Genomic DNA, 22,135 nt, shown 5'->3' with positions numbered 1-22,135 from the left:
GTTGTGTGAATCATTTCGACTTGACTTGCTGTGTAGGACATCAGACAGGCTGTAGATGAGAGGCCAATGAGTGTCCAGACAGCACTCTCGATTCAGAGTCTTATGGGCTGACAGACGTCTGTGTATTTGCAGCTGTTTCTGAGTACAAGAAAAGATTTAACAGGGTTTCAGAATATTGTATTTTTTTAACTGCAAATGCAATTAAACACAAAGCAATGGCACAACAGAGAATTTATTTAAAAAACACAAACCTATATTTTGCCACTACAATTACGCAACAAATTCCATAATTTCTTACTTGATTGACAGAAATACCTCCAAAATGAATAGTTTTAAAATCGTGCCCTGCCCCACAGTTCTATGAACAACATCCTCTCAAAATAGCTCCACACAATATTACAGTAAAAGTTGTTTTTTGGACCCTTGTCCCTACAGAGACATAAAGCATCAGTCATTTTTGTTCCTGGTTTTGTTACATTGGAACAAATGTATTGGCATCTCTGCACTGTTTAATCATTTCTTTCACACTGAAATGTAATGAATATGTACAAGGATTAAGCCTTAAACTTCTGGGAAAATTGGAGCTAGAGGTTGGTGTAAATGTGTGTTTGTCTGTCTTGCAATGCACCTACTTGATTGCTGGTTTTGGGTCAATGAGACAGCACAGTGGTTATATAGCAAAGGTAAATATACTGTATGTGTGCTATAGCAAATAGCAAAGTGAAAAAAGTCCTGGGGCAGGGGGATTAACTCCTAAAGTGTTATCTGTGTGGAGTTTGCATGTTCTCCGCATGTTGGTTCAGGTGGGTGTTTTAGGTCCGTATGTGCCCTGTGATGGTGTATTCTGCCTTGTGCCTCTTCCTTCTAGGGATAGACTCCAGCTCCCCTTTGACCCAAAAGTGTGAGAGGCAGTTAGAAAATGGATGGATGGATTAATTCCATATGAGTGTCCAATTAATCGACACCCACTCGTTGTTCTAATACCCTAAGCACCTTGGAAGGAAAATCTTATTTTCTGTTACAGTACCAGCATCCCTCCACCAGAGGGCACCCAAACTGATAGTACATCCCTTAACCACTCTGGGGAGCCGTAGGTTAATCAGACCTCGTTAACCCCTCGAGCCTACTTAAACCTTGCTCCCTGTCCCAGCTTTGCTAAGTATTGGGTTAGACTTTGAGAGCTCATCCTCTGTACCCTGCCTTGCACTCGTTAGTTGCTCGGTAGGCTCCGGCTTCCCGCGACACCGTATGGTATAAAGCGGTTTGGCAAATGACATAATTTTCTGGAAAAGCATAAAACATGTTTTAAAATCATTTTTCTATCTGAGCTTGTAGTAGAGGAAAAGCATAACAGCTGATGTTTCCACTTGAACTTTACATAAATCGCCTTATACGTATGTCGAATAAAAACTTTGTCCTGCGACGTTTCTCAGGTGTTTCATCGTGTTCCTGACTTTTGCGGAGTGGATTAAGACAACAACCTGAGACAGGACAAATCTTGTAACACTGTCTATATACAAAAAGGCCAACAGATTCCTTAGGAAACTCAGACAGATATTTTAAGGTAGGTGGAACTATTTGGAACACTTTGCTACAAGTTATTTATTGAAAGTGTCTTAACATACTGTCTCCCTTGTTGGTTTGGCAACATCAGGACCGTTAATTTTAATTAGCTGGGGAAATCAGTGAAAGTAAGTAGCAAAATTACTGGGGCAAATTTAAATATTTAAATATTACATATTTATACAAAGGTCTTATCCCCTCCATTGAGAATTTACACTGCTCCCATCTTGGAGATGCCTCTGTATCCCCAGGCGAAAAAGGTGTAAAACTAACAGACTCAGAAAATCTTTCATCCCCACTGCAATCTCTCTCTCAAACAATGTAAAGGAATTTTCTTATCTCCTCTAACACTTCATTACTTTTGGTAATGATTGTCTTCCTTGTTCTTATTGTTTTACAACGCTGTCATATATAACAATGACAGCGTTGACAGTGCAGTGCCCACCAGGAAAGTGCACTGCTTCTCCAATAATAAACCCTGGGTCACCAGTGATCTGAAGGTCATCCTAAATAGGAAAAAGAGGGCTTTCCAGGCAGGTGACAAGGAGGAGCTGAAGCGAGCACAGAAAGAGCTGAAGGTGAGGGTTAGGGAGAGCAAGGTGGCTTATGGGAGGAAAATGGAGGACAGGCTGAGGGAGAGCAATGTGAGAGAAGTGTGGAATGGCATGAGGAAGATCTCCAGATACAAGTTGTCCGGCGGCCAACAGAGTGAGGGAGGCCTGGAGAGGGTCAATGAGCTGAATCTTTTCTTTAACAGATTCGATACAGGGTCCACTGTCCATTCACCTCACAGGCCTTCACCCCAGACACCCTCTTCATGTCCTCAGTCACCCCATCATGTGATCCCTCCTATTCCTACTCCATCTTCCCCTGCCCTCCTCGGCCTATCCATCACAGCTGACCAGGTCAGAAGGGAGTTGAGGAGACTCCATGCAGGGAAGGCAGCGGGTCCTGATGGTGTCAGCTCCAGGGTGCTAAAGATCTGTGCGGACCAACTGGGTTCAGTGCTACAGTACATCTTCAACCTCAGCCTGAGATTAGAAAAGGTTCCGATGCTCTGGAAGACATCTTGCCTGGTGCCAGTACCCAAAAAGGGGCACCCTAAAGTCTTGAATGACTACAGACCAGTGGCACTTACATCACACCTAATGAAAACTCTGGAAAGGCTTGTACTGGACCACCTCAGAACCCTGGTGAGTACAGTACTGGACCCCCTGCAGTTCGCCTACCGGTCACACCTGGGAGTGGAGGATGCAGTCATCTATCTGCTACACAGAGCTAACTCTCACCTGGAGAAGACGGGGAGCATTGTGAGAGTTATGTTCTTTGACTTCTCCAGTGCCTTTAACACCATCCATCCACCTTTACTGAGAGATAAGTTAAGGGCAGCGCAGGTGGACACTCCCCTGCTGTCCTGGATTATAGACTATCTGACCTGCAGGCCACAGTATGTACGGCTACAGAGCTGTGTGTCCGAACAGATTGTTAGCAGTACTGGGGCTCCACAGGGGACTGTCCTTGCTCCATTCCTGTTCACCTTTTACACCTCTGACTTCAGGTACAACTCTGAGACATGTCATCTGCAGAAGTTTTCGGATGACTCTGCAATTGTGGGGTGTATTAGAGAGGGGAGGGAGGAGGAATATAGGAGCTTGATTACCAATTTTGTGGAGTGGTGTCATCTTAACCGTCTCCAGCTTAACACCAGCAAGACCAAAGAAATGATCTTTGACTTTCGAAGGAATAAGTCTCCGCTGAACCCTGTTTCCATCCAGGGTGAGGACATAGAGGGCGTACATTCCTACAAGTACTTAGGGGTACACCTGGATGATAAGCTGGAGTGGTCTGGTAACACTGATGCCCTGTACAAGAAAGGTCAGAGCCAACTCTACTTTCTTAGGAGACTCAGGTCCTTTGGTGTGTGTGGAACACTGCTACACATTTTTTATGAATCAGTGGTGGCGGCCATCTTCTACGCTGTTGTGTGCTGGGGCAGCAGCATCATGACAAAAGATGCAAATAGGCTCAATAAACTTATCAAGAAGGCTGGCACTGTGTTGGGGATGAGCCTTGACCCCATGGAGGTGGTGGCTGAGAGGAGAATGCTGACCAAGCTCACAGCCATCATGAACAACACCTCTCATCTGCTTCATGGGACTGTTACTGGGCAGCGGAGCACATTTAGCAATAGACTGCTCCAGCTACGGTGTTCAAGGGAACGTTTCCGCAGGTCTTTCCTGCCGGCGGCTGTCAGGGTGTATAACGCTGCCCTAGGCTAGGACTGCTAGACCTTCATTTGCTCGTCTATGGACAGCATGTTTGCTCCATTGTACTTTTTGAAAAATCAGTCTGTATAAACCTATGCACATTTTGCACATATTTTATTGTTTTTACAGTGACTATGATCAGCACATTTTGCACACACCTATGTATTTATTTATTTTTATTTATTTTGTTGTCTTTTGTTTTATAACTATTCTGATGTCTGTTTTGCTTGTCTTCGGCTGGACTGCTGTAACACATCAATTTCCCTACGGGATTAATAAACTATTATCTATCTAACAAGTTTGAACTGAATTATGACAGCCAGATTGTTTAACTGCAAGACATTTATGAGCTGGGTATCAGGAACACTTTTCAGGCAGATTGGGTCTGGATCAGTTTGTGTGAAAGTATCACCGGTTGGAGCAGAGCTGACATGGTGCACCTTCCACTCACAACATCCAGGTGGGGCTGCACATTGATGGTGGTGGAGGGGAGTCCCCATTGCCTGTAACTCTTTGAGTGGAGTGTCCAGAAAAACACTATGTAAGTGTAAGGAATTATTATTACATCTGCTTAGTCCTTATTTGTACTTTGTACATTTGATCTTTATTATGGTTTGAAATGCACTCATCAATGCTGATTGTCACGGCTCTCGGTTATCAGAAACAAGCACCTTCCATGTCCCGCAAACGCCGGCGCTTAACCTAATTATCCAATCACACCCATCGGTCATTACCACACCTCCCGGTTCCCACAATACTTAAGGCCTCCTTCCCTTCATTTCAATGCTCAGTATTTAGTATTTCTACGGAGGTTTTTTTTTTACACTACTACTACTACTACTACTACTACTACTACTACTACTACTACTACTGTTGTATCCTAATCTGTGTGTTGTAGTTCTTGGACCTACTGGCTAATCGACCTGCGCGTCCCAAAGACAATGCTTTCTGATCCGATGTCTCGGCTAAGTACATCTGGCTTTTTTTTCCTCTCTCCGGTACTCCGTGCTTTACAGTATATCGATACAGATACCCCATAAGGGTCCTAAACAATCTGGACTCCGTCGCTACAGTAATTCCTCTAAACCGAAATATGAAAATAGTGTTGCAGTTCCCCTTTAAGTACACTGTGAAAGAAGAATATTTTACAGGCATGATAACATTTTTCTTATGTTATCATCCGTTTCCAAAACGGAACTTGATTGTTCTGTTATCTCTACTTGAAAAGCTACTGTATGATGTTTGTGTAGCCTGGCAAAGAATAATTAGCACAGGACACAAATATAATTTTGGGGTTCTTTATTTCTATGTGAGTATGTGGTCTGATCTGTTTTTAGTTTAAAAAATAAAAATTAAGAACAAAAGAAATGACATATAACGATATTTTTATATACACAAAATACGGCAGTGGTTCTTTCACGCAGAGGGGAAAACAAAGAAAACATGTTTAGGTTTACAGTTTTTTACATTCCATCTGACCGTTACAGAAACGCATCTACACTGAACAACAATAAAATAAATAAATAAATTACATTACAGTTGAAGTTTAAACAACCCACCACGCAGCGCGCGCAAAAATAAGCCGCTCACAGGCTGCGCAGGCCACCTCTCAGCCCTCACTGAGAACTATATTACGACAATTAATACCCCTTTATACTCATTTAGGGTGTAAATAGGGAAACAACACCGTATTTACCGTTACAACTCCCTGTAGTAATTTCAGGTTCTTTTAAACGGTAACTCACTACTTCTTAGTCCCTACTGCCCATGCGCAGAACGATGAAATCAACTGACAGGAACCGCGAGCTAAGAGGCAGCGCCATCTAGTGGATTTGGCATAACAGGCCGCTATTCACCACTGGGTCACATTTAAAACAAAATTTTCTTTTTGAATAGCACATCCAAAAAACGAACTAAAGAACCGAACAACTTTGTATCCTTGCTCTGGCTGAGTTCCTTCTGCAGTGACATTTTCTGACTCGGGTACAGTTTTCATTTTGAATGGACGCACATCAAGTGATTTGACGTGGCCATTGCAGACTGACACTGCTGTCACCCAGAACAGCAAATCTGTGTCTTCTATTCCCATCCATGTTTTAACAGCTTCTTCCAAATTAGGGCTGTGGGGGAGCCAGAGGACAGGACATCCTTCACAGGACCCAGACACAGACATGCTTTCCTAGAAGAAGCCAGTTAATTTGCCAGTCTTGGGACTGTGGGAGGGAACCAGAGCACTTGGAGGAAACACACATGAGGAGAACATATGAATTCCACACAGACAGCACCCCAGGAATTGAAACCAGGGCCCCAGTGCTGTGAGGCAGTGTTGCTCACCACTCTACAACACTCTCATTGACCCAAAATCAAGGAACTTCAAGTAGACCAGAAGAACGTGACTTGTTCACAGCAGCATCTTCAGGGACTGTGCTGTATATAGTGCAGAGCTGTCTGAAGTGTTAAACTACAGTGAAACTGCCACCATACAGTCAGAAACCTTTAATGTCTCCTTTCACTTCCTGATGAGTCTCGGTCCCTGCTTTTGAAAAACCTCAGTCAGAGTCTGTCAACGTTGGGCTTGGGAACATGGATCTGTCCCCTCATGAGACCTCTTACCAAAGACATGAACAGAAGACCTCTTCCTCTCAAGGCTACAGTGTATATTTGGCACTGCTGCCCAGAGCTCAGCGCTGGGACTTACTTTGACAAACTGCATCTGTTCAAAGGCAGTTCTGTTTGTTTTAAATGTTCTTGTTAGTTCGGTTGTTTGCAGTCTGTGTTGTGGTGAGAGCATTGCTATGAGGAAAGAGCTGTTGAAAAAGAGTCAGCTGTCTGGCTCAGAACCTGGTGCCCACCAGACTCTCCTATTACCTGTTCTGACACACTGGAGTCACAGGGTTGAAGGTTACAGGTCACTTAACATCGGTGGTTACATAAAAACCTCATCCAGACCCTCTAGGTCCCCTGTTTAGATGTAGAAATGGGGAATTTGTGTCTCTGTCTTTTACTACACATTCAATCTTAACTGCTTGATTGAACATATGCCAGGGCTGTCCCAGCCACCAGATCTCAACCCCGTTGAACACTTATAGGAGATTCTAAGACGGCAATTTCCACCACCACCACAAACAAAACACCCCATGATGGAATTTCTCATGGAAGAATGGTGTTGCGTCCCTCCAGCAGAGTACCAGACACTTGTACCTGCTGATGTGGTGGCCCAGCACCCTAATGAGACACTTTATGTTGACACTGCCTTCCTTTGACACTGTCTCTTGTATTTCACACTGTTTTCACAGTTGACAATGTTTCCTTTATTTTGCCAGTTACCTGTATGTTTTCTTGTCTAACAAAGTTGTTTTGTTAACCTGGACCCAGAGAGCTTCAGTAACAAATGTTTTATAGACAGTCTTATATTCAGGAGATCCAGTTATGTTACTCAGAACCCTGCAGAATACGCAGTCACTCTCCATGACGAAAGTTGCAGACCGCTGCAGTAGAGGAGTCATATTCTTTATCTCTCTTTGCATGGCCTTGGTAATATATAAAAAGCAGATACTGTGTTTGACACGACAACAATGAAACGCCCTACTTTGTCGGGGGGGAGAAGACACGCCTCTTTACGGAGAAAGAAGGACGCGATTGTGACATCTGGTGGCAGTTTGTTAAATTGCATCCACCTGTGACGAAATCAACTAAAACAAATTCTCGAGTTAAAGACTATTGTGGGGAAAAAGTGGTCGTGAACAATAATTAGGATTAACACAATTAAAAACATATTTATTTAAAACCCATGCGTTGGTGGATTGGCATCAGATGTGTTTGAGATTGACAGTCACATGATAAAGAGATCAAAGTAGGACTTTCAGACAAAGAGTTGAATTTGATTTCCTCACTCACAGCTCAAGGCAAGAAAGTCTCCCTGTAGGAGTGATACGGAATAGTGTTTATTTTTTTGTGTACCTCAACACAAGGAAAATACTCAAAAACATTCTGTGCAGTAGAAGATGGGACCTTCAACTGTGGAGAAAAATGGAGGTAGGAATTATTTTATATACAGTATCGTTGCTTTTACAGGGAATTAGGTTATTTGCAGAAAGATGTCACAGTAACCCAAAACACTGTAAAATATTGAGTAAAAGCATTCTTGGGCACATTTTATTTATATTCAGCACTAATAACTGGGTTATGCATATAATTTTATACAGAGAAAAATCAAGGATAAGGATGTAGAACTGAACTTAAAGTAAAAAACACACCATTGACTTTCACAGGTCATTTAGGAAGCAGAGGATTAAGTTAAAAAAAATGGCTTCCAGGCACATTGAAATGTATTGGCTTCATTGGTTTGAATGAAAAACAGCTGTGGTCAATTTAAAATTGGTACCTTTAATATGTCATGGATCCATTCTGAATGATTTTACTAAAGGGTGTGATGAGTTCACTTTGAAGTTAAATGTGTTGAAAACAAAGGATCTGGTCTTTTGTGTTAGGAAAAGTGTAACACCCTCCCGCTCTTCTGTAATTAACAGTCAGAGTGTAGAAATTGTCAAAGACTGCAGGTACCTGGGACTGGACATAGACAACAACCTGAGACAGGACAAATCTTGTCACACTGCTTATATACAAAAAGGCCAACAGATTCCTTAGGAACCTCAGACAGATATTTTAAGTTAGGTGGAACTATTTTAACACTTTTCTACAAGTCATTTATTGAAAATGTCTTAACACACGGTCTCCCTTATTGGGTTGGCAACATCAGTACTGTTAATTGTAATTAGCTGGGGAAATTAGGGAAAGTAGCAAAATGACTGATTAATTTAAATATTCTCTACTAAGGTCTCGCCCCCTCCATTGAGAATTTACACTACTCCTGTCTTGGAGATACCTACCTGGTCCCCCAGGTGTATCCCCAGGTGAAAAAGGTGTAAAACTGACAGACTCAGAAAATCTTTCATTTTCTCTCTCAAACAATGTCAAGTAACTTTCTTATTGAAGGAACGCTTTCCTTAACTATAGCGGTTTTCACACAGGTTGGGTCCAGATCAGCTTGTGTGTGTAACGGGAGCCGGCCCAGGCTTGCGCGAACCGTAGTTTAGGACCCTATGCAGACGGTATAATCTGGAAGTGAGTGGAGAAGCACATCGGGAGGAGACGAAGAGGATCAGGACGGGTTGACAGATGGGGGGGGTGTCATTACGGTGATCCGGTGCGCAGGGGGGTGTGGCGATGGCAAACTGGTCCAGTCCAAAAGGGGGAATCCGGGGCGCAGTCCAGTCCAAAACCAAGAAATCCAACCGAGACAAGACGATTAAAAAAAAACAGGGACATGGAACATGGAGATCAAAAACGGCGTGACGAGGCCAGGCGCTCCGAGCCCTGGACTCAGCTTGGCGAGGATGCCGATAGGAGGCCTATGTCTTCAATCCGCGGATGTTGGGTGACTTGATGGTAGGCGGGCCTCCGGGCATCCGTCTTCCAAATGCAGAGCCAGGAATAGCGAGAGCGCCAGGCTTAAGGAGGGACAAACAGAGGGCAGGTGCACAGAATCAACTAAAATACGAAAGGGCAAGAGCGCCCTTAAGAGCAGGGATTCCGATCGTGAAAGTGTGAAACTATCACCTGTGCAGGAGCAGAACTGACATGGGACACCTTCCACTCACATCTGCTTAGTCCATGTTTAAGTCTGAGCTTTGGACTTGGTGGGAGAAGATGTTCTGCTGTTCCTTGATAATGAAGTGTTTATCAATGGAGTTAGTGAAGATGCAGAGCTGGAAGGGGATGGGTCAAGTTCACGTGTTGATCTCTGTGCTTCTGCCTCATCAAGACAGATGTTCAGGAAATCCAGTATGTCTTTATCTCTGTCTGGGCTTCTACTGTAGTCATCAATGATGTAGTTGTACACTGAAACCACACGTCTGCATCCCAGATTGAGAAAAAAAGGCTTCAACTCCTTTTCCACTCCTCTGTTCTTCATGGTCAGCACAGTAATTGGGTACGACCCTGCTCAGGAACAGAGACAAAATATTACTTTAAAGACTGCACACCACTTACAGTTAAAACTAACAGAGGCCAATTTCTTCCTTTAAGAAATGACCTGTGATTGCTAGCCCTTACTTATTCTTCCTTTACCAGGTAATAAGTAAGTATCTGCTAGTGTACATTTGCCGCTCGGGACGCACTCCAGTATAAGTTAAGTTTTGTACTGTGGATACTTGAATGTAACAAAGCAACTGGAATGGTAGGATCAGGTATTGGATTCTGGCACTAGATGGACACTTAGGGACACTCCAGAGAGGAATATCAAGGCCTCCTCATGAGGTTATCAGAGGAATTTAATACTAATTGTCATCAAGGTCCTTAATAAATAGGTTCCAGGTTTTATTGTGGTGAGACAAGTGCTGTGTATTAAAAGAGAAATAGAAAGTCAGTAGGTCACGGACAAGAGTTGGATCTAGAATTGGGAAAATTATTACATCAGTGTCAAATTGTCCAAATCCCTGGTTCTGTATCTCCCTGTAATTAAAGGAGTTCTTCATGTCCAATTCCTGCACAGCCACACTACTTAAAGCGGACGTGTCACACTGAAATGCATATTAACAGCCACATTCCATGAAAGGTAATGATGAGCACATATACAGTATATTACCACCACCAGGACAAAGAACTATTGCTTTCTTCTTCAAGATTGTAGAAATTTAATGTCTCTCCAGGTTACGATGTTCTCATTAAGTGAATTTAAAATTCCAGAATTATTACACTAAAATCTATAATAATCCTATACACTACTGACAAGCACAATGAGAAAGTATACCAATCAAACAGAAGGGCCATGTGTGGATTTTAAGCAACAAAAGTACCTGTTAGTAGCTTCAAGTCTTCAAAAAGATGCTTAATTTCTTTTTGCAGAACATCATTTAGTTTTACATCACCCCTGTGGAGAAACAGTACTAAAATTAATGTACATACTGTACATGGTACAGAGTGGATTAAATAGGTTTTTGGAGAAAAAAGTGCAGACATTCTCAGAGTAGAAATGAAATGTATTTGATATGAAAATGTGGAATAGTTTTATATCTTGAGTGTATACTTCACTGCTTCAGCGCAATCAATTTTGGATTTCTGACGAATTTTAACAACAAATTGTATTTCCTTTTGAGTTTTACAATAAAGTGGTAAAAGAGTCACTAACACATTCCATTGTACCAATTGTTTTTAAATTTCTCTTTTCATGAGGATGCACAAAATCATGAGGTGTTTTATTAGTGTGCTACAGGCAATCCCTCTTGCTACATGATTAACAACATGTAACACTGAGGTTTCACAGGAGGCAAAATTCAGAGACTTTTCTAAAGTCTTCAGTGAAAAAAATGCCTCCCTTGTCATCTCTTTCTGGAAGATTCTGTGGACTACGGACCTACTTCAGTTCACCTTCAGGCATCTTTATGTATCATGGAATAAAACTGAAACCTGAGCAATGCAGATAAATCTGTTTTCTTACCTGTGCACGTATACATTGATGAAGTCTTTACTTCTCTCATCCCTCCATCTGGATAAATACATCTCCCTTGACTTCTCAGGGCTCCAGAATGTTTCATCTTCCACTACTTCAAATAGCTGTTCTTTCTTCAAAATGATGCTCTCAGTGAGCTGTATTTCCAGAGCCTGAGTACCAAGAGGTGCTGGAGCACAAGAGTTTGCTACATTCTGGTACGGCTCTTTATCTTTATAAACATACAGGCAAGAGTTCAGCAGGGAGGACAGTCCTTGATGTCTCAGAGAAAGCATCCGAACAGTAACTGGCTGTGAAAAACTGCTGATTCGCTTGCGGATTTTCTCTGCAGCAAAAGAAAGACAAGCAGTATTCAGAGAAATTCTGTAATGAGGTAAGCAACCTTAAAGCTTATAAGCCTTACTGTGTGTTCTAGATGCGGGTACAGTTAATTGTAGCTGACATAATTTCAAGTTATTATTTGATTATTTGAAGGCAGCAATCTTGGTTTATTGTATCTAAAATATTTATACTCGGCTTCAAAAGGACACAACTGATTTTTGTCCTTCTTGATGGCTGAAGGAAGGACAGCAGATAACTCCTCCACATGAAAGTATGAGGTCCTCAGCCATGCCAAAGTTTGTCAACATGATTATTTCAAACCTATAGATGTAGCATGATTGCTTTACATATTGGCCAAAACTGTCATCACTGCAGTGCATGATACACACTTCCCATAATGTCCTGCTCATTGATCAGCTTTAACAGTAATGAGCTTATGATCAACAGAAGTCATGGTTATTTGGTTAATGTCATGTCAAAAGAACAGCATCTCTTACAGAGTAGTGTCCCCTGTCACCATACTGGGGCACTAGTTTGGGGAAGAGTGCCCCCTACTGGTCCAGCATCACCACTTGGAGTAGAAACCAGGTTTCCTCAGTGGTCTCCGGTCCCCTTACTGACCAGACCCTGACTGCTTTCTTTGTCAGCTCTGACTAGATCAAGCTACAGCATGTTTATACAACTATGGAGTACGACTTTATGAAATACAATGCATAAATTAACAACTTAAACATCAAAATCTGTTAAATTCAATAAGTCAGGTCAGTTTAAGCATAACAGATGTGATGTTTCTCATTAAATATTTGTATTGTACAATTACTTCTGCTTACCACATGACCTTTTTAGTGTTCTTTTGAGAAGAAACCAGCAAAATATTATAATGGGTAGGACTATTACAAACATCACAGGCACCATCAGAGTGGAGATGTCTCTTGTTCTGCCATCTTCTTGTTGCCCTGAAAGAGAAGGTAAGTGATCATTTAAACAGGTTTGTGAGTGTTTTCTTCTTCCTTACAGCTGCAGAAGAACAGGAACCAGAGAAATTATTAATCTGACGGCAAACAGAAATGTATTGATGCAGTATCAGAACTGAGGTTCTTGTTAGATTTTAAATAGTGGTATGTCAGTAGTTTATTTCTGAATCTGCCCATATCATGGGCTTGATATGGGTTAGTTCTACAGAATTTTCAGACAGCAGTCTTTTCAAAAACAATTTTCTCAGAGAAGGTGGCCTGTGATGTTAATAATCCATACAGAGAAGCTGCAGAGATGGTTGGTTTACCTGCTCCGAGCTGAACGCAGCTCCTCTTGCTCTCCTGCAGAGGGCTGTTGGTGATGATGCAGCAGACGCTGCGCTGGGAGCTGAAAGCTCTCTTGAGGCGACTGTGCACATCGTACAGCCCCTCTGGGGTCAGAGTGAGCTCTGTGATGGCTTCCTGACTGTAACTGTCCCCCCTGTCATCAATCCAGCTCACCAGAGCTGCAGGAAACCCCTTCCGAGACACACAGCTCAGAGACACAGCCTCCTGCTCCAGGACCTGCTGTAGCTCTGGCTGCTCATAGGAGGCTGCAGAGAGTGAGAGAGTCTGTCTCAGACCTTGAACATCCCTGCCCTTCCCAATGTTACAGTACCAGCATCCCACCACTAGAGGGCACCTATACTACTACAGCCTACCTCAACTACTCAGGGGAGGCATAGATCTACCAGACATCATTAGCCAATCCCAGTACTCCTTCATCACCACTTCTTCCCTCTCCAGCCGACTTCAAGCCTGTGCTCTGTTCCAACTTTGCTCAGTATTGGGTTTTATCTGGTGGGCTACATACTGTATCTGATCCTCTTTGCAATGGTCGCTCGACTGTTTCTTGGTTTATGAATTGTCTTATGACCCTGATTTCTGGATCTTGTCTTGAGTATCGTATGATTTGTCTCTCTTCTGGCTTTTGACCTTTGTGCTAGTCTTTAGACTTCGAATTTGGATTTCACTGATCATCCTGTTAATGGCTTCATCGTGATCTCGTCACCCACATAGGGTCCATCACTTCCCCACGAGCTGGTGTCCAGCGTAACACCCAAAGCACAACACTGCTGATTCACCAATGAACATCACCATTCAGACTGCTCAACTGTGTGGAAAAAATAAAATTAAACTTAAGGAAAAGACAAATTTCCATAAATAAAATGGATGCATTCCTTTTGAGACATTGTGAGAGAGCTTTTCAGTACTTACTAGTAGTTCTCTAAGTTCTTGTTTTTATTCTTAAGGTGGTACTTCAAAGGATGACTGGCCCAAAACTATTGCTAACAGGTACTGTATCTTTTTAAATTTATATTTATTTTATCAAAGAACTATAATTGAGTCAGTGCTGTAATCAAGCCAGTACATTCTGGCTGAATGACAGAATCGGTTACAGTTCATTTCCTGTAATCAGGGCAAAGTGTTAATTTACATCATACAACAAATGAACTGTAACTGGAATACAATGGGGCTGTACCTACCCACTACTGTCAACACTGTGGTGTCTCTGTAACCAGCACCATCCATCACAATGAAACAGGTGTACTCGCCCTCGTCAGTCAATTCCACATTGGAGGTCAGCAGGGACGCGTTTCCATTGGCGATGGCACTGGGGAACATCCTGCTCCTCCCACTGACACTGTGGTCCTCAACGTGTGACAGCTCTGGGCTCTGGTGGAACATGTGAATGGTGTTTGTGTGTCCCTGTCTCTTTTGGAGCCACTCGCCAACAATGTCTTTCCTCATCCCTGAAGTGTGGAACTGGCAGTCGATTTGGACATCACTCCCACGCAGCGCAGTGATCGCTGGCGTCAGCACGTGAACACGTGGGGTCCCTTGTAAAAGGAAAAGATGAAAATCAACATCTTCACAAAGGAAGAAATTAATAATAGAGCGTAAATCAGGTGACTTGTCCAGTTTCAGTTTAAACCTGGGTGTCCCCGCTCCTGGACAGCAGATTTTTGTAGGTCCTTAGGAAGAGGGCTAAGACCAGAAGATTATTAGCGCCGCTGAGAAAAAAAATTGTGTTTATACAAGATAGTATTGCGTTAAAATGTGATAGTCAATTCTGATATTTACCCGAGAGCAGTATCGCCGAGTTGAACAGACAGCTTACCTTTAACACCTTGAAGAACCAGCACAAGGATGATTAATGACTTCATGTCGCAATCAAACACCCCCAGAAAGGCTTCAACTGGCTTCAACAAAATTCTTTGCAGCTCCAGTTGGTCAGTGTAACCGCCTCACAGCAGGTAAACCTACACAGAAATAGAGAGATATACACAATCCATAAAACATTTGGAATGTCTTGAAAACCTGTTGAATAAAATGTAATTTGGGTGTTTCTTTGGAGAGACAATTTCGAAAATCGAAAAATTCTTCACAGAATGGCACATGCTAACAATCCCCCGTATTAAGTATTTGATTGTTTTATCAAACGTATTTTTTTAAGTAACACAGCGTTTCTCTTGCGGATAGTGATTATAATACAGTACTTCCTCATGCAGCTTCGTGTTTAAGATACGGAAACAATCGAGAGATTAACGGTCTTTTTTTCAGTAAAGCGGTTTTGTGCTGAATCTAGAAATTGAAAGTAATTATGAAATGTTTTCTGCAGGCGTTTTTGAAGTTGATTAAAAATCATACTATGCCTTGGCTGTTATTACGCGTTTTCTTTTCATAAAGATGTCGACAGTGATGCGAAAGTGAAATTTGATTCAGAGGGCGGGTTTTGTTATTGTTTCTTTACTTGGCGTCACGTGTAAATTCAGGAACTTTTCTAGTTTTCGGGGGAGTAACGGGCACAAGACAGGACACACCCTGGCCGTGCGCTAGTCCATCGCAGGCTGACAGACACGCACACACTCACACAACGGGAACATACAAACTCCACACAGATAAGACCTCAAGAATTGAACCCACGACTCCAGAGCAGCGGGGTAGCAATGCTAGCCACTGTGTCGCTTACGGTATACCTTTTTTAATAGAAATATCTTTTGTTTTGTTTTTTTGTAGCCAGCGCATACTCTCTTAATTACTAACATGACAGAATTACATGCCCTCTTACCTTGTATCTGTTACCCTGACAGGGATTTCTCACTAGTTTGGATCAATTTAATACTTCTCCCCAGTGAAGAGCTCTTTATAACTTAAGACCATAGCTTAAAACCTGTTGGATTTCAGACTCTGGGCACTGTAGTTGGGAACAGCTCATTCCTGATCTCTACTTAATCTTGTACTTTGACAGCTTGAATGAAACGTAACCACTGCAGGCTTTTAATCACTGCAAAGAGTTCCCATGGGAGAATGACTGTAGCAGATGTTGTTTCTTGGGGATCAGCAGATGATCTTTTTGCCAACCAGAGTGGGGGTCATACGAGGTGAAGTTTTAATATTTCCAGCCTGACTCATTTTGTTTAAATAAATAACGGGACATTTTCCTAATACACAATGTAAATTTTGTACAGTATATATTCTGAACTCCAGAATAAGGGGACCTGCTAAGAAAATAAATAATAAGTCAGAAATACGTCTTTGTGTAGCAGTAATTGAACAGACAACAGTACTGCCTTTATAGCAAATTCAATTACTTCACAAAGATATAATTGGACCATAAGTGTTTAAATGAACTGCAAAGAGCAATGCGCTATAAATAAAACAAGCATATTTTCCACAATTATTACAATGTGAGTAAAATCCCCTATCCTTTAGTGCTTTAACCTGTTGTGTAAATACTCTGCTATCATTCTTGCTTGTGTTGGACATCACACAGAGAGGCCACTGAGTGTCCAGATTGACAGCACTCTAGATTCAGAGTCTTGTAGGCTGACAGAATTCTGTGCATTTGGAACCGTTTCTGAGTACAAGACAGAATAGACAGGGTTTCTGAATATTGTATGTTTTTTAATGCAAATCAATTGCAAATGCATTGAAAACAAAGCAACAACACAACAGAGGGTTTATATATAGTCAGATATCAGATGGGAATTTTTTTTGTATGTACTGTCATGATAATATAAAAATGGCAGAACTATTATAGTAATATACACTTAGTGTTACGGTTCCGCCATCTGGCCACCAGAGGGCACGCAAACCTCTATCGCCTACTCCGACTACACAGCCGAGGCGCAGAACAAGCAGACGTCTGTAGCCAATCATTACTCGCCTAGTGTCCCAGCTCTCATGCCTCCCCTGCTCCAGCCTACTTAAACCCTGCTCATGGTTCAAACCGTGCTCACTATTGTTGCCACTACTCTGGTTGCTTGTTTGAGACTTGGGTACATTCTTCCTTGGTTCCTGTTTTTGTCTCCTACTCCTGTTTACCTCCCTATTCAATGTTCACCTTTTCCTCTGTTCCTGAGTTCTGTCTGTAGCTTTCTGAATTGGTTTTCGTCAGTTTGGTGTTTTCAGCCCTTGATCTTTTTTTTTTCTCCTGTACTGCTTACCTGTATTTTGGATTTTGGCCTGCCCCTTGACTCTGACTTTTTGGATATTGTTCCTGGATGTTGATTCTGGATTTCTCCTTGTGGCTCTGGACTCCCTTCTCACCTTTTGACCCTGGCCTTGGATTACTTTCATTTACTGTTTTGGTTCTTTGTGTCCATGGAACCTGCATAGGGTCCATTCCATGTGTTCTGAGCTGTGGACTAGTCCAACACGGTGTCTTCATTATTAGTTGTTTCAGTTGGCATTAGCAACTTTATTAGCCCTTTTGAAAATACCTGTGGAGAGAAAATTCAGAGTTATCTTTTGCTGCTGAAATTGGCAAATTAATTCAATTTTTCATTGATTTACAGAAATACTCCAAAATGAATAGTTTTAACATTGTCTTGTCCCACAGTCCTATGAACAAAATTAAACATCCATTCAAAATACCTTTTAAACAATTTGACAGTAAAAATTGTTTTAGTCAATTGTCCTTAAAGTAACATAAAATCAGTCATTTGTGCTCCTAGTTTTGTTACACTGTTAAAATGTTTTATTTATTTTATTTTATTTTTTATTTTATTTATTAAGTATTTAATTCTTTCTTTCACATAGAAATGTAAAAAAATTACTAGGGTTAAGACAATAGTCTCCATTTAAAGTCTAATATCTTAAGAAGCTTGAAAGAAATATCTTATTTTTTACTGTAATATTGTTTGACTATATACTGATGGGGAAAAAAGAAAAGCAACACCTCCTCCTCCACACTCTGGCCCTCCCGTGAGTGGAACAGGCTGAAGAGAGACTCATCCGTGAAGAGGACCTGATGGCACTGCTGACGAGTCCATGGCAGCCTCGGTCTGGCCCAAGCCAGTCGGGTGTGAGAAGAGGGCCTCTGACAGGTCACCTTGCTCTAAGACCAGCAGCATGGAGCCTCACTGTCCTGTCACTGTGTCACTGTCTGGGCATTGTGTCTGCTGGCAGTTTCAGCAGCAGTACGGGTGGCAGATCTGGAACGATCTCTCAGATGGACCAGTCTGATGTGTTGGTCCTGCTCTGGTGTGGTCACTCGAGGGTGACCGGATCTTGGATGGTCATCTGTCCTGCTGGTCTGCTGAAACCTTCTCTGCAGTCGGGACACAGTGGAGCAGCTTACTCCATAGTGTCTGGCAACTCTGGCACATGCCTGCCTGCAGCATGCCAATGGCCCTCTCCCTTGCTTCTGGTGACATTTGAGGCATTATGGAATGCACAGAAAACGGACTAAGTGTGGCCTTTTTCTTGCAGTGACCTAAGCTTTGAATTAAGGCCATTTTAAAGGTGACCTGATCAGGCATTGTCCCACCTGGACCTCGTTGGGTAAAAGTGCACCTAACGAGCTTTTGTGTGTTTGGCAAGTTGCAATGCCTCACTGCACAAGCTGTATTGCTGGTCAGAGGGCTTAAAACAAATTGACAACTTTTTGTGAAAGCACATAAGATATAACTATAGAGTTCTCATTTCAGAAAATGCTGTGTTTCTTTTTCTCATCAGAATATATATTTTTTCCTACACATCAAAAGTTCAGAAACATATACGACAATAATACAATGATAGTACAAAACCATATTCAACATCACTCAATCCAGTTCTTCCACTACCATAAGGTTAAAAACAGACAATTAACTTATAAAAATTCTAAAAGCAAACATTTACTGTACTATTCACCAATTAAATGCTTTTATTAAAGTAAATAAATTCCGCCTTAAACTCTACACAGGGGATCTGGTATCTCCGAAAGGTTAATAAAGGTATAGTTTACTGATAGTTAAACTGTCTTTCAAACAATAAAGGAGTTACACACGCATGTCTAAAGTCATTCAGGGTAATGTTTGTGATCTAAAGAACATTTCAGGGAAACTGCGTGTCTTTATTCACATTATCTTCCCTGATTGTTTACTTTGTTTTGTCAGAACAGACTCAGATATAGTTGGCATCGCAACTAATGTATATACACGCTTTCTCTTCAGAAGCTAGATTTCTGTGATGAGCAGAAGTAAAAAAACGGAATCGCGGAAACCTAACTGAATCGCTCTCTCGGCGACGAGGCGTTTAGCTGTTTCTTGCGCTAAACGTACCTGGCACTTAGCCAAGGACGAAAAGAAGAAAACTGATCATAAATCTTTTTTATTTTTCTATATATTTCTCGAAAGACGAAAGAGTGCTTCCAGACTACTTATTTTTACTTTTGGTAATAGCAAAAGAAAAACACTCGAACACAGCATAACCATGCGAAACACATTAGAAAATAAAACTGCCTTATCACTTAAAATACATTTTCAAAAGTGAACATCAACCCTCTCGCCAGTCTCAGGCTACCATCCCACTGCTGAAGAGAGACGTGGCCACAGACCTTTTCCTAATGCACAGCGAAAACTCCTCTTTCGAGTATTGACCTTGTCGTAGAGGAAAAGCAGAAGAGTTTGGCGTTTCTACTCGATTCAACTCTTCGTCGACTGCCTTACGCTCATGTCAATGTAAACTTGAGATACATTACGATTAAAAAACGCCCTTCCAAACTTGTCCCGAGTCACGCTGACTGGATTACACTGGTTTTAAAAATAGTGTGGCTGTATGTATCTCTCCATACATGACTGGATTACACTAGTTTTTTAAAAAGTGTGGTTGTATGTATCTCTCCGTGGTCCTGAACTCTGCGCTTTACGTACATGAACAACAACTGGGAGATACGAGATCTGGCCGGGAATATAAATGTTTTCGAAGGCAGATGAGGGAAGACTAAATCCGATATGGCGATGACGATTATCATTACAAAAGGTTACTTTACTCAGCGAAATTAAGAACCTAGGGCTTTGCACAAACTATAAATCACTTTGCTCCCGTATAAATTACGTCGTAGTAGAAATATACTGTGAAAAAGAGGAGAAAATCTCTTCTCTATGCTGAATATTAAGACAGAGAAATATGACTAAAACCCATTTGTTTTCAAAGACATGCTAAAAAAATAACCGGTATTACACAGTTCATGCTCAAAGAGGGAAAAGTTAACAAACGGTAACAGTGTTTTTCTAACACGACTTCTGTTATCAAAGAAACCTAATAAAGGTTGTGTTGTCTTTAAACACAAGCGGGGTCGCATTCAACATTACTCTTATTAGATTACATTGTTAAAATATTTAATAAGGAAAAACATGTTTTTCTATTGTTGTCTTCTGTTGCCGGGCCAAAACTTGACTGTGTTGTCTCTTCTTGAGCACCTACTGCATACGTTTAACACCGTATTTTCTTTTGTGAAGAGCAAATTTCAAAAGAAACTTCTTGTTGTGTCCTTTTCTTGCAGCAGTTAACAGCTCAGAATGTACTCCTGTTGCTCTGTGTTACAGTTCCAGCTTCCCAACACCAGAGGGCTCCCTCTGGTGTTGGGAAGCTAGAACTGTAAGTTTTCTGAGCGCTCGGTCTGCTCCGTTTACAACTCCGCCGTTTCCTCTGCAATGACGGTTTTTTCTCCAACTCAAACTGTATTCAAGATAAAACAAATGCTAAAACATTCAAAGCAGCAAGCATGTTCGATTTGTTTTTTTTTCCGACTCGGGTACAGTATTCATGTCGAATGGATGCACAAAGAGTCATCTTTGAGGTGGGTGTTACAGACTGACCACTGGTGTCACACAGAACTGCGAATCTATAGCTCATTGACCCAAAACCAACACGCATCAAGTAGGTCAGTAGGAGGTTATTGTTCAGGGTAGCATCTAAACTCTGATAAATAGTGCAAAGGTGCCTAAAGTGTTAAACTACATTGAAACTGCCACCAATCTTTAGTGTCTGTATTCACTTCCTGATGAGTCTCGATCCCTGCTTTTGAAAAACCTTAGTCAGGAGAGTCTGTCAACCTCAGGTTCAGGACCATGGATCTGTCCCCCTGTGAAACCTCTTACCAAAGACATGAACAGAAGACATCTTCCTCTCAAGGCTACAGTGTATAATCGGCACTCCTGCACAGAGCTCAGTACTGGGATTTACTTTGACAAACTGGATCTGTTTACAGGCAGGACGTTTTAAATGTTCTTGTTAGTTTTGTAGTTTGCAGTCTGTGTTGTGGTGAGAGCATTGCTATGAGGAAAAAGCTCCTGAGTCGACTGTCTGGTTCAGAACCTGGTGCCCAGCAGACTCTCCTATTACCTGTTCTGACACACTGGAAGCACTGGTGAGTCACAGGGTTGAAGGTTACAGGTCACTTGATATCGGTGGTTATATAAAAACCTCATCCAGACCCTCTAGATCCCCTGTTCAGATGTAGAGAAGAGAAATTTGCTTCTCTGTCTTTTACTACACATCTGATCTTAACTGCTTGGTTGAGCTGATTTGAACTGAAGAGTGTGGAGGTGTGCCAGAGTGGCCTGGAACTACCCAAGCCTCTTTGAAACATTTGCCTTCTCTTCTTCTCTGTAACTCTATAGCTCATTTTTAACAGAACTTTCTCCATTTAAATAACTTCTGTTATAGTTAGGCACTAATATATAATTTGGGAAAATTCAAGCACTCAGGCAGTCTGTCTATCTTCATTGTTTGTAGAAGGATCCTATGCAAGTGGTAGGGAAATATTTTGTTTCAATGTATTTCTGTTTGAAAACTCTCTGATACTGTATATAATTTTCTATGACCAGATATTTCAACCCGAAGGGGTGTGTAATTCTGACAACAGAGCTGTTTTCTACCCAGAAACGGTCGTGTGGAATCTTACACATAAATTCTAAGTTTTTATATTTTTACTAAACCGACATGGCTCCACATTTTTAAAGAAAGAAATAACAACGATTAGCTCCCTGGAACTCGAATGTGGACAATAAAATAAACGGTTCTTTCTTTTATGTAAAACATTGAAGTAATTCTAGGGAAAAATAAACCATAAAAGACACGCTCGGCCGTATTCTTTGGATTGTTTCTTTTTCTGAAAAGAAGCCGTAGTAAAATCTCACTGACGTCACGTCCTCTTGCGGGGACGAACGTGCTACTCGGATTGGCTGTTG

The 22,135-nt window shown here is 41.6% G+C and overlaps 1 protein-coding gene across 1 annotated transcript; it reads right to left on the bottom strand.

The window, feature by feature from the left end:
- Nucleotides 1-7,580: 7,580 nt before the first annotated feature.
- LOC148820847 (uncharacterized) lies at nt 7,581-15,396 on the bottom strand. Its single transcript, XM_088932734.1, has 8 exons — nt 15,327-15,396; nt 14,797-14,938; nt 14,162-14,515; nt 12,944-13,228; nt 12,492-12,617; nt 11,329-11,665; nt 10,688-10,761; nt 7,581-9,830 (listed from the first exon to the last, which is right to left on the bottom strand). Exons 2-8 carry the CDS (start codon nt 14,840-14,842, stop codon nt 9,508-9,510), a joined length of 1,545 nt encoding a protein of 514 aa, XP_088788860.1. The 5' UTR covers nt 14,843-14,938; nt 15,327-15,396; the 3' UTR covers nt 7,581-9,507.
- Nucleotides 15,397-22,135: the final 6,739 nt, after the last annotated feature.

This window comes from Atractosteus spatula, chromosome 14 (assembly GCF_055471065.1).
Source record: "Atractosteus spatula isolate fAtrSpa1 chromosome 14, fAtrSpa1.hap1, whole genome shotgun sequence".
In the NCBI taxonomy this organism is placed as follows: domain Eukaryota; kingdom Metazoa; phylum Chordata; class Actinopteri; order Semionotiformes; family Lepisosteidae; genus Atractosteus; species Atractosteus spatula.
Note: the sequence above shows the minus strand (reverse complement) of the source record. Positions and strands in the feature narration are given on the sequence as shown.